The 13,125-nt window shown below is 39.6% G+C and overlaps 1 protein-coding gene across 3 annotated transcripts; it reads right to left on the reverse strand.

Annotated features, from left to right (window-relative positions):
• Nucleotides 1–1,893: 1,893 nt before the first annotated feature.
• Nucleotides 1,894–12,669, reverse strand: LOC106588236 (sodium channel subunit beta-1). Of its 3 annotated transcripts, XM_014177049.2 has the most exons (7): nt 12,367–12,669; nt 11,094–11,333; nt 10,772–10,938; nt 9,771–10,008; nt 9,449–9,590; nt 7,398–7,469; nt 1,894–3,143 (listed from the first exon to the last, which is right to left on the reverse strand). In XM_014177049.2, exons 2-6 carry the CDS (start codon nt 11,140–11,142, stop codon nt 7,403–7,405), a joined length of 663 nt encoding a protein of 220 aa, XP_014032524.1. In that variant the 5' UTR covers nt 11,143–11,333; nt 12,367–12,669; the 3' UTR covers nt 1,894–3,143; nt 7,398–7,402. The 3 variants fall into 3 exon arrangements, with proteins under 3 accessions (XP_014032524.1, XP_014032523.1, XP_014032525.1); XM_014177048.2 differs by lacking the exon at nt 7,398–7,469; XM_014177050.2 differs by lacking the exons at nt 7,398–7,469; nt 11,094–11,333.
• Nucleotides 12,670–13,125: the final 456 nt, after the last annotated feature.

Raw genomic sequence — 13,125 nt, forward strand, 5'->3', positions numbered from 1 at the left:
AGGTTATATTTAAATGAATGGGTCTTTTGCTAATGCAGTTAGCTTTAAATGTTTTGGCGTTCTTGTGAGACAATTAAAAGTTCAATATAAAAAATGGTAAGATCAATCTTCACTTCAATTAAGTTTATTATTTGATTTATCATCACATTGTACATTGTAGACAGTCTCATAATCAATCACATTCTATTATAAATACCTTTTGAAGTTTAGTACATTTCATGATGATTGTGCATAATCTAGAAGACATACAACAGGTGGAGTGGATGGATTTATTAATACAGTGTGATAAACATAGAGATCCTATGACATTTCTTGAGCGGCTATGTAATAAACCCTCAAAGTTCAAGAATGGGATGATAATGGCAGTCATTGTAGTAAAATAAAATTGGAATGAATGGCAGTAGAGGCATAGGTGATGCATTTCCTGCTTTTACTAATGCAGGAAAATAAAAGTAAGGCATGTGATATCAGAAATTGTGTAATAGAATTATTGTCAACCTAAATATTGTCATAATTACAAAGTACCAGTCAAAAGTTTGGACACACCTACTCATTCAAGGGTTTTTCTTTATTTTTACTATTTTCTACATTGTAGAATAATAGTGAAGACAAACTATGAACACATATGTTATCATGTAGTAACCCAAAAAGTGTTAATCAAATCAAAATATTTGATATTCTTCAAAGTATCCACCCTTTGCATTGATGACAGCTTTGCACACTCTTGGCATTCTCTCAACCAGCTTCACCTGAGAACTTGTTGGCAGCTTTTCCTTCACTCTGTGGTCCAACTCATCCCAAACAATCTCAATTGGGTTGAGGTCTGGTGATTATGGAGGCCAGGTCATCTGATGCAGCACTCCATCACTTTCCTTCTTGGTCAAATAGCCCTTACACTGCCTGGAGGTGTGTTGGGTCATTGTCCTGTTGAAAAGCAAATTATAGTCCCACCAAGCGCAAACCAGATGGGATGGATTATTGCTGCAGAATGCTGTGGTAGCCATGCTGGTTAAGTGTGCCTTGAATTCTACATAAATCACTGACAGTGTCACCAGCAAAGCACCCCCACACCATCACACCTCCTCCTCCATGCTTCACAGTGGGAACCACACATGCGGAGATCATCCGTTCACCTACTCTGCGTCTCACAAAGAACCAAAAATCAAAAATTTGGACTCATCAGACCAAAGGACAGATTTCCACTGGTCTAATGTCTATTGCTCGTGTTTCTTGGCCCAAGCAAGTTTCTTCTTCTTAGTGGTATCCTTTAGTAGTAGTTCCTTTACAGCAATTCGACCATGAAGGCCTGATTGACGTGGTCTCCTCTGAACAGTTGATGTTGAGATGTGTCTGTTACTTGAACTCTGTGAATCATTTATTTGGGCTGCAATTTCTGAGGCTGGTAACTCTAATGAACTTATCCTCTGCAGCAGAGGTAACTCTGGGTCTTCCTTTCCTGTGGCGTTCCTCATGAGAGGCAGTTTCATCATAGCGCTTGACGGTTTTTGCAACTGCACTTCGAAGAAACTTTCAACGTTTTTGAAATTTTCCGGATTGACTGACCTTCATTTCTTAAAGTAATGATGGACTGTCATTTGTCTTTGCTTATTTGAGCTGTTCTTGCCATAATATGGACCTGGTATTTTGTCTATACCACCACTACCTTGTCACAACACAACTGATTGTCTCAAACGCATTAAGGAAAGAAATTCCACATATTAACTTTTAACAAGGCACACCTGTTAAAAGCTGGTTGAGACTACCTCATAAAGCTGGTTGAGAGAATGCCAAGAGTTTCCAAAGCTGTCATCAAGGCAAAGGGTGGCTACTTTGAAGAATCTAAAATATATTGATTTGTTTAACGCTTTGTTAGTTACTAAATTATTCCATATGTGTTAGAAAATAGTAAAATTAAAGAACAACCCTGGAATGAGTAGGTGTCCAAACTTTTGACCTGTAAATACAGGTTTTATACAAATGTTCTGTATAAATTGCCTCAAAAATGTTTTCAATGTTTGTTTTCTTGGAAAGTTGTGAATCTTATATAATACAATATCAGTTACTTGTTGCATTTACACTTTGTCTAAGTCATATCACCAACTGATTTCAGCCAGTGTATTGACTGCATTGTTTGTTTGGAATGTCGGCATATTGGCAGTTATTTCGAAAAAAATGATGGAATCATTCTACTAAAACTGGCAGACTAGCTAGCTAATAAACATTACTGTGCATATAATTTTCAAAGTCATTGTTTTAAATTCATTGTTTTAAATAACATCTTTTCACAGCACTCGCTGACCATTGGGGTTGACCAACTCTCTTACCAAAATGGCTGACCTTTTATACTATCATAAGAACGTTCATGTCCATTCGAGTATTCTAATTCCAAAGTGATCTCGCGATAACCATTCAATCAGATTAATTCTCTCACTGTCACACCCTGAGCTGTTTCACCTGTCCTTGTGATGGTCTCCACCCCCTCCAGGTGTCGCTTATTATCCCCGGTGTATATATCCCTGTGTTTCCTGTCTCTCTGTGCCAGTTTGTCTTGTTTGCCAAGTCAACCAGTGGTTTTTCTTGTCCTATTTTTTTCCCCCCAGTCTCTTTTGGTTCTAGTCCTCCTGGTTTTGACCCATGCCTGCCTGACCACTCTGCCTGTTCTGTCTTCAAGCCTGCCTATCCCCTTGTACTGTTTGGACTCCAATCTGGTTACTGAACCCCTGTCTGGCCTGACCTCAAGACTGCCCTTCATCTGGTACTGTTTTGGACTCTGATCCGGTTCATGAACTCTCGCCTGTCCCCGACCTACCTTTTACCTACCCCTTGGACTAATAAATATCGGAGCTCAACCATCTGCTTCCTGTGTCTGCATTTGGGTCTCGCCTTGTGTCCTTATGCTCACAATACCTCTTAATATAAATGTACATACACTTTAGAGAGAGAGATACCATTAAAACTGAAAAATAGGATTCTTACACATACTACTCTAAAAGTAATCATGTCATCATATCACATTTATCCATTAACATTTTAACAGGAATAATAAAGACTCAGAGATACTATACATCTTCCGGGTGTCTTCATGCAAAACAAGGGGTCGTGTCGGTGATGAGGCCAGTCTGTAGATGGCACCGCTTGAATTCCTGAAAGCAGAATTAAACATCAATACATTACACATGGTTCATCCTGTGACAAGAGAAAGGTCAAGGACAGTTGAACTCTGTTAGATGTAAATGTGCATATCCATGACAAGCCTCGATTCTACAATAATGACCTCTCCACTCGCTTGATGCTTGAACCTGGTTGAATTGTGTGCATAGAATAGAGTTACTTTTTTTCCAGACGGAACTTCAGTCATGGCAAGTCGGATAAGATAAAGATATATATACAAAAAGTATTTGGACACCCCTTCAAATTAGTGGATTCAGCCATTTCAGACACACCTGTTGCTGACGTTTATAAAATTGAGAATACAACCATGCAATTTCCATAGACAAACAGTGGCAGTAGAATGGCCTTACTGAAGAGCTCAGTGACTTTCAACTTGAAACCGTCATAGAATACCACCTTCCCAACAAGTCAAATTTCTGCCCTGCTAGAGCTACCCCGGTCAACTGTAAGTGCTGTTATTGTGAAGTGGAAACGTCTAGGAGCAACAACGGCCCGGCTTATCTGGTAGGCCACACAAGCTCACAGAACGGCACCGTCGAGTGCTGAAGCGCGGACCAATCGTCTTTCCTCGGTTACAACACTCACTACCAAGGTCCAAACTGCCTCTGGAAGCAACGTCAGCACAAAAACTGTTTGTCGGAAGCTTCATGAAATGGGTTTCCATGGCCAAGCAGTCCCACACAAGCCTAAGATCACCATGCACAATGTCAAGCGTCGGCTGTAAAGCTCGCTGCCATTGGACTCTGGAGCAGTGGAAATGATGAATCACGCTTCACCATCTGGCAGTCCGACAGACGAATCTGGGTTTGGCAGATGCCAGGAGAACGATACCTGCCCAAATGCATAGTGCCAAATGTAAATTTTGGTGGAGGAGGAATAATGTTCTGGGGCTGTTTTTCATGGTTCGGACTAGGCCCCTTAGTTCCAGTGAAGGGAAATCTTAACACTACATCATACAATTACATTCTAGACGATTGTGTGCTTCCAACTTCGTCACTAAAGTTTGGGGAAGGCCCTTTCCTGTTTCAGCTAGACAATGCCCCAGTGCACAAAGCGTGGTCCAAATAGAAATGGTTTGTCGAGCTCTGTGTGGAAGAACTTGACTGGCCTGCACAGAGCCCTGACCTTAACTCCATCGAACACCTTTGGGATTAATTGGAACCCCGACTGCAAGCCAGGCCTAATCACCCAACATCAGTGCCCAACCTCACTAATACTCTTGTGGCTGTATGAAAACAAGTCCCCGCAGCAATGTTGCAACATCTAGTGGAAAGCCTTCCCAGAAGAGTGGAGGCTATTATAGCAGCAAAGGGTGAACCAACTCCATATTAATTCCCATGATTTTGGAATGAGATGTTCGATAAGCAGGTGTCCACATACTTTTGGTAATGTAGTGTATATTGTAAACATATTAACAGTGACATTCACACATGACAGCTACAAATGCTTAGACGGTAAATAAAAGATAAATGTAAGGGACCGTTTGAAAATTATCCAACTCGAGATGTCCCCCACAAAAATGCACCCTCCTCCCCAACATTACATTTCTTTCCACATGACCCTCCCCTTGAAAAAAAAAATGTATACAAAAAAAAAAACCTCATTAGAATTAACTCTAAATATTGATTATGACAACAGTAATAATGTAGGCCTAGGCCTTACTACTACATTACATTTACATTACTACAATCAGGGGCTAAAAAAAAAGGCTCCTGAAACAAAATACTTCTATAAACAGATTTCATTTTACGACTAAAGACATTAGCAGAATGAATTTTTTAATACCACAGTTTTTCTCAGCTATTAGTCGGCGGACCAGAACATAAAATAATAGCAGCCCAATTTATAGACCTACAGTACACTATTTTTAACACATCTGGCAAGTACATAATCAATTCAATGACAACATAATAATTTTGATAAAATCAACAATGTCTCTAGTAAATGAGTTTTGTCTTTCTTGGTACTCTACTTTTTATTAGCTCAAAACAATCAGCTTGCTTGTAAGAGAAAATGTCGCTCTCAAAAAGTCCCAAAAGAAAAGCAGATTTAGAAAATAAACTTTTCAGGGAAGAGATATGCGTTCATCTTACCACATTTCCCCATGCCAAACCAGTGTGACTTATTTGCAACGAAACTGCCGATGTTTGCAAATAATTGGATCTGAGACGTCATATGATTCGAAGCATTGTAGCCTACTTTCAAAAGTTACCTTTCCAGTCCAGACAGAAGTCCGACGCAGAACAATTTAAGCTCTAACTGATAACTACTCTTCCGTGGCTTAACCCAAAAAGAGAACGTCACAAGTGCGTCCCTAAAATTCTGTTTTCCTGTGTTTTGTACAACAGTTGATGAAACAAACACTGTAAAAGTCTGAAAAAGTGTGATCAGTGTTATTTCCTGACAGTTGCTGGTTGAAAATACAATCTACACAGGACCTTCTAATCAGCAGGTTTGCATGGGCAGGAGTTTAAGCTTTCCATGGTGACATCACCATGTGGTAAATTGGTTAATAGAACAATAACAACAAACAGAGTTCCAAACCTCTCTGCCAATAACAGCTAGTTTTCAGTTTTAACCTTCCCATGCAGACCACTCCTAGACAGTCCTAGCAAAATCCTTACTTGAGAAAAATATTCTTTGCTAAAAAGCATTTTTTTGCCAATTTTAACGGAAATCTATTACAGTAAGGTACCTAATTGTTACCCAGAAATTATATTGATAGAAAAACGGCTGCATTGGGCATTTAAACATCTCTTTAACAGAAACTGAATAGCTTAATTGAAAGCGACGGAGTTACACACTGTGGGCCTATTTTATTGAAGGAGACCGGGGAACCAAGTATTACTTTTAGGGTCTGGCTTATTATGAAAATATTATTGAGTTAGATTAACAATATTGTTATACAAACAACTTACATATCTCAGCTACCATTAAACACTGTAACTAGAACATACCAGTCATTTACAATTCAACTGAAAGTGGCGGGAGTGACATGTTACAATTAACCCAGTATGTGGGGTTAAATGTAACACTGTCTTCAATGGTAAAAAATAATGATTTTAAACGGATATTTTGATTTTATCTTTTAGGCATGTCATATTGACCAGAAACTCAAAATTTACCAAAATGTATATAGCCTATTTTATATTAGCATTCAAAAGTATGAATTTGACTTTTTATTGGATTTTTCTAAGGTATTATCTTAGCTGTACTGCTAAACTTGATGTAAAGAATTTACATTTTAGATCATGATGTGAATGTGTCTAAATACCATAAACAGTTTTGAATTCGCTGACAAATCTATGGATAGCCTAACAAGACTGTTGAAATGAATTATTTGAATTAGCCTAATTTCAGCACCATGTGCTGTCTACCTCCCGACTGATTGCGCCGCAGCTGCCGCTTGCCGTTCAGCTGTCATGGAAGTTACTCGAATCTGGCTTATTGAGAAGTCAATAACTCTGATAAAAAAGCCTCATCATGGGCAACAAAACATGTTTCATGGCCTTTGGAGAGGCAAATATCGAAAGTGTCAGTGTGGCAAATATGAGCCCGAGCCGACGGCGGCAACCCATGTGGATACTGTGGCGTAGGCTAGTGTATAAGGAAAGAACCAAAACCCTTTGATAGGGAAGGCGCATGAAAGCAGATGGGAAAAGTTTGCTCAAATTCAATAAATTATATAGAAAAACCGACAATACAAATGTAAAAAAAAACACTACTCTCCCCTGTGCCCAATAAAATCCACACAATCCTCCCCAAAGCAAAAAAAAGTTACACGCCTCTCCCCTATTTAGTAACCCCCCCGTAATTTTCGAAATGTCCCTAAGTCACAAAAATCATTTTGCATTCAAGAGCTGAGCTGTGCCTTAAAAAATAAACATAAGTCACATAAATCAATTTTCAATTAAAAGCCATACTGATGCTGGTACACAACTGTTAGTGCCTCTTGTTTTTATGAGGTAAGAGTCTGCGCCCTGATGATAGTACTGCATATTGATTGTTCAGTGGATGTGTTAGATCCAAAATTAGATCCAAGATCCAAAAAGATGTGCCATCTTTGTAAATGTCTCTGAGAGCCTTTTGGTTTCTCCTTACAATCTTACCACTGACCTGCATCACTCTTTCTAAGTTATTCTAACTTGCCCATGTGAGGGAGCCAAACAAGGCAACTACACTATGCTTCCTTTGGCTTGCTGATTACGTTTTTTCTCATGACAAACCTGGGTTATTCTGCCACTTGCACACCACAGTTATCTTTACTCTCCGAGGCTATAGCTAAATATTCTGCATTCCTGGAAAGAAAGGAGAAAGAGAAGTGGTTAGAATATCATCCTCTGCTTATTCATCCTTCCATTCACATTTTATTCATCTATCTATCCATCTACAGTTGAATCATTCTAGCCACTCATCACTTAAAGCATTTCAATCATTTCAACTACACTGCATATCTCCTACATTTATTCCAATCTTTCAACCTCTATCTATTCATTAATCCATTTAACCTCTTTATGAATCCACTTATCCCTCTAAATTTTCTTTATCCATCCAACAACCCCTCTAACCTTCATTCATCACTCCAGCCTTTTTCATCCATCCATCCATAACTTCCTTTACCCTTCCATCAATCCACTTAGCTCTCTAACCTCTCTATCCATCCAACAACCCCTCTAACCTTCATTCAACACGCCATCCTTTTTCCATTCATTCATTCATCCATCCATCCATAATAACGTCCTTTATCCTTCCATGAAGCAACCATCCATCCAACTTAAGTAACCAGACCTATTGCTTTAATGTAGAGACGCAAAGCAAGCAGTGTCAGCTGAGCTAACATCCAATCAGAGACAGAACATAATTGGTTTAAACTTCTTTTGGATAGGGGGCGGTATTTTGACGTCCGGATGAAAAGCGTGCCCAAAGTAAACTGCCAGCTACTCAGGCCCAAAAGCTAGGATATGCATATAATTGGTAAATTTGGATAGAAAACACTCTGTTAAAATTATGTCTGTGAGTATAACAGAACTTATTTGGCAGGCGAAACCCCGAGGACAAACCATCCAGGAATTTTTTGTTGTTGTTGAGTTGACTGTGTTTTCAATTAGTTTTCTATGGTAAACTAGATTTATGAGGCACTTGGTTGCAGTTCCTATGGCTTCCACTAGATGTCAACAGTCTTTAGAAATTGGTTGATGTTTTTTGAGAAATGAAGAAGTATGGCTATTCAGAATGAGAGTCAAGCCAAGTGTACTTTTTTGTTTGGTGCGCGCGACCTGTAGCTCGCTCCACTTTGATTTTATCCGCTATTGAACACACTATATTCCGTCTTAAATTTGATAAATTATTTACGTTTTAGGATACCTAAGGATGAATTAGGAAAGTTGTTTGAAATGTTTGGACAAAGTTTACAGGTAACTTAATTAGATCATTTGTAGTCATGTTGGGCGAGTTGGAACCGGTGTTTTTCTGAATCAAACGCGCCAAATAAATTGACATTTTGGGGATATAAAAAAGGAGTTTATCGAACAAAAGGACCATATGTGATGTTTCTGGGACATATTGGAGTGCCAACAGAAGAAGATCTTCAAAGGTAAGGCATGAATTATATCGTTATTTTTTACTTTTGTGTCGCCACCTGCCTGGTTGAAAATGATTGTTATGCATTTGTGTGCTGGGCGCTGTCCTCAGATAATCGCATGGTTTGCTTTTGCCGTAAAGCCTTTTTGAAATCTGACACCGTGGCTGGATTTTAACAAGAAGTTAAGCTTTATTTTGACATATTGCATGTGTATTTTCAAGATTGTTAAATATTTACAATTCAGTAGTTTGAATTTGGCGCCCTGCACTTTCACTGGATGTTGGTCAGATGGTACGCCACCGTCCCACCTATCCTAGAGAAGTTAACACTTCAAGACTGCTGAGGCAAGCACACACATTTTCTTTAGGAAATGTACCTTCTTTGGCTTTTCTAGAGTGGCAAATGTGACGATTATGGGACACAAAGATGGAAAGATTGAGAGAGAATAGGAGTGGAAAGGAAAACAAATAGAGAAAAAAGACAGATAATATTGAACAAACAGGAACAGAGTAATTATACTACTCAGCACTTTGAAAGACAGTAGAGATTTCAAATCAACAGGATGGACAGGTACAGAGCATACAAGAAAGGGAGGACAGTAAGATTACTGTATACGGAGGAAGACAGTAATAGAGGAGAACCTAAAATGAAAGGATACAGCTGCATGAGAGGAAGTAGGGTTACAGTGTTACTTACGCGCTTTCTCGTAATGCTTCCTCTCCTGCAGCGGAGATCTTTCTGTAGCAGTATACCATCTCTATGTAGAGCCAAGCCTGTAGCCCAATGATGGACACGTACATCATCACCTCAGAGACTATGGAGGCTGTCCCTCTGGTAGCTGTAGAGACGGGGGGGGGGGTCAAAGCACTCAAAAGGCACCACAGAGTCTCTCACTAAGCACTTACAAAGCACTTTTTGAATTTAATTTCAGGTCATAAATGTTTCCTAACAATTGGGATAATTGACATCGGAATTCCAATTGCATGCAAAGCCATTAGTCTGTATAGTAATACTGAACCTTTAGCCACCACTGTCAGGTGCACAACCTTGCTGACAACGGTCTGGTATTCGTAGAACTCGTACGTCAGGAGCCGGTGGAAGAAGCAACGGTAGGTGCCCGAGTCATTGAAGGTGACATTGAAGAGGTAGATGGACGCATCCTGTATGTCTTGGCTCTGCTTACTGCCGCTCCAGTCCACACGGTCCTCGAAGCGCTCATCCACAACGTGCTGGCCCTCCTCATCGTAATTATATATCTAATGACACAATGACAACTGGGTCATTCACATGGCACTGAAAATGTCTGCGGTTTCACTTCCTAGATCGCGACCCGTAGCTGGCAACATCCAAGAAAATGGACTCAACAGGATGCAACTGTGTTTTGAAAAGGCTTCCAGTAGGAAAGTATACTCAAGGTTACATAGCTATGAGCTATGCACTATCTGCCCATCTGCTGTCCCAGTGGCTCTTATGCTCGCTGAGGGCTAAAATGGCATCCAGATTGATTCAATCTTAACTGCATACAGCACTCCGCCATATCATGTGGTTGGGCATTGTGTGTGTGTGTGCATACCTTTGTGCCTTGTGGTTGTGTGCTTAGGGATGGGCTCTGGGCAAAGTGGAGTAAGACAGGTTTGCCTAGGGCAGGGTTTTCCAAACTCGGTCCTGGGGCCCCCCTGGGTGCACGTTTTGGTTTTTGCCCCAGCTCTACACAGCTGATTCAAATAATCAAAGCTTCATGATGAGTTGGACATTTGAATCAGCTGTGTAGTGCTAGGGCAAAAAAGGAAATGTGCACCAGGACCGAGTTTGGGAAAACCTGGTCTAGAGGACTAATTAAACCTAACCCTAGCCATTTTAAAAAGCACTGGCATACTCTAAACAGACTGCAGACTATAGTGGCAGCATGTTTTATGTGGGCACCAGAGCAAACAAAACCCCAACCCTAATCCTACAATCTACTGCAGTTTGTAGTAATTTGGAATACTATAGCAATCATAATCAGCCTCAGATACTCACATGAGCAAAGTCAGCTTCCCCTTTGGCCTTGAAATACCAGTCGACTGTGGCAGAAGCCTCCACCTCGGGCCTCATCTTACAGGAGATGCATCCCAGTTTGAACCCTTTGCCTGCAACGGCCTCAGTGTCCGAGTCCACCTCTGCGCAGGCCCCATGAGATAGGGACACTTGTTTACAGGAGAGAAGAGTTGTTATTAGCGCTTTATTTTGATTGTAGAAATGGGTAGCTTCATAATTCAACAGTATAGAGACAAATATCAATATATTGAAAGATGTTGTGACTATCCACAAACGTTCAGTCTACACATCTACACTCACATACCAAAGAGGGCACAAAGCAGAAACAGGAGCAGCAGCCGCACAGCAGACATGTCCTCAAGTATAATGTAGCAACGATAGTACAGATCCTAGGGCTGAGAAGCCTCAAAAGGTATCAAAAAATATCCCAACAGTCTCTTTGAACACTTGACAGTAAGATATTCCTTTGAGATGTTATCCAGAAAGACTTTGTTTGAGCAAAGTAAGAAATGGTAGGGACTGAAGTTGCTTCCTTGGAAATTACCTTGGAAATAACAAAAAAAGTACATTTGATGTGGGTTTAATGCCTTCAACCAACACTTATTTTCTAATGGAAGAAATGTTCTCAGACTATTGCATTAATTAATTGATTTGTTACATAAGATACTGTTTTTATAGGCTTTTTCATTCACAATATGCTGTTTCCATTCACTTTGAGGATACATGCAATTATTTACCATGAACATGTGTTTAAAATGTTAATGTTTTAGGAAGACTGGAGCTTGATCATTTCAATTAAATATAATGTGCCTTTAAGTGGACGCTTCATCACGCTATTAAAGTGCCAACGAATAAATGCCAATTGTCCAAGGAGAGACTTTCTAGAGAAGAAGCAGAATACAGGGTAAGAGTGCTAATCTAATATACAGTTAGGCCTATTTAAAAGCCTCACTTAAAAAGATCGCTGCAGCGAATATACAATTTTTCTTTTTTACATTTACTGATATTTCTGCTTTCTATGTCTGTTATATAGCTGTTATGGTCCGTTTTTGGATTGTTACAGATCTATACCCTGGCCTGGTATTTGATTATCAGTTCCCTGAAGTCCTAATATCAAATGGTTAGTGCTATGGCGGTTCCTTGGAACGTCTCTACCCGTAACACTATAATGAATCATTTAACGTTTCAACTGCAGTGACGGCAGAGTTGGACGTCCCAAGGATCCCGAATAGCAAGGTCAAATATCAAATACTGTCATCTATTATTATCTTTATAGGCTATTTATGCCAACTGTAGCCTAATTTCCTATAGGAATAATAGGCCTACTTCTAAATGATATTAACACTGTTATGCAATGCACCACAGAAGAGGGTATAGACTGTAAATGCGTTAAAATTGCGTACCCGTCATGATGCTTATTTGAATGTGTCGGCACTGTATGGTTTAAATGCAGCAAAATCGCATGCCACTTGCATGCATTAATAATACATTGCATGCCAATCATTTTTTTTAACACTGTAAGAGTGTTATTGCTCTATTTGTATTAGGCTAAATGATCATAATTTGCACTGTCTCACATTTTACTGTCCCGACGATGTCCTTTCTGAAAAATAGCCTCCTTATCCCGATTTGTCCTTTCTCCGGGGGAAAAAAATGTAGGCTACCCTTCCCTTCTGATGGATCAACACATTTTTCTACACGCGCTGTTCTTTTATGGAGCAACACCGTAGGCTAGGCTACATTTATAGAAGAGATGTTTCGCCCGGGCTGGCATTGCGAATGCGAATAATATAGCATTATCTCACACAACCAGCGCACAGGCACACACATTTTTACGAAATCTGATAAATCTAATAAGCGTCTCGTCAGCAACACTAAAAAACCACTTCCTGTTCGCGAAACGTTGAATCATTTCTAAATAAAAGTACCCCACGTAATAGTAGAAAAGTGTCAATATAATAACCGTTATTTATTCATGATTTATGATAAATTATTGTTTAAACATTAACAAGGATTGATATTTGTTCATATTTAAGTGACATTTGCATTAAATTTGGGTTATAAAACTTTCCAAGGTCCCATAAATGCCACCAATGCGAATCACTGCATATCGATTACATATTGGCTTATAGAGCAAAACCTATTCTGGGTGCCACTGTAAAAGTACTGTAGGGAATAGTCAGTAGCGTCTGTAGAATGTATATATGGTGTCATTTCATGGGGCTCTGAATAACAGAGCCCCATGAATACGCTAATATTTGTGTTAACTCTTCAGAATTGTAATCTGTTTATGTCACTGAGTAGGCTGATTTCCCATTTCATGGACACAAGACCCA

Source organism: Salmo salar, chromosome ssa27 (assembly GCF_905237065.1).
Source record: "Salmo salar chromosome ssa27, Ssal_v3.1, whole genome shotgun sequence".
Lineage (NCBI taxonomy): Eukaryota > Metazoa > Chordata > Actinopteri > Salmoniformes > Salmonidae > Salmo > Salmo salar.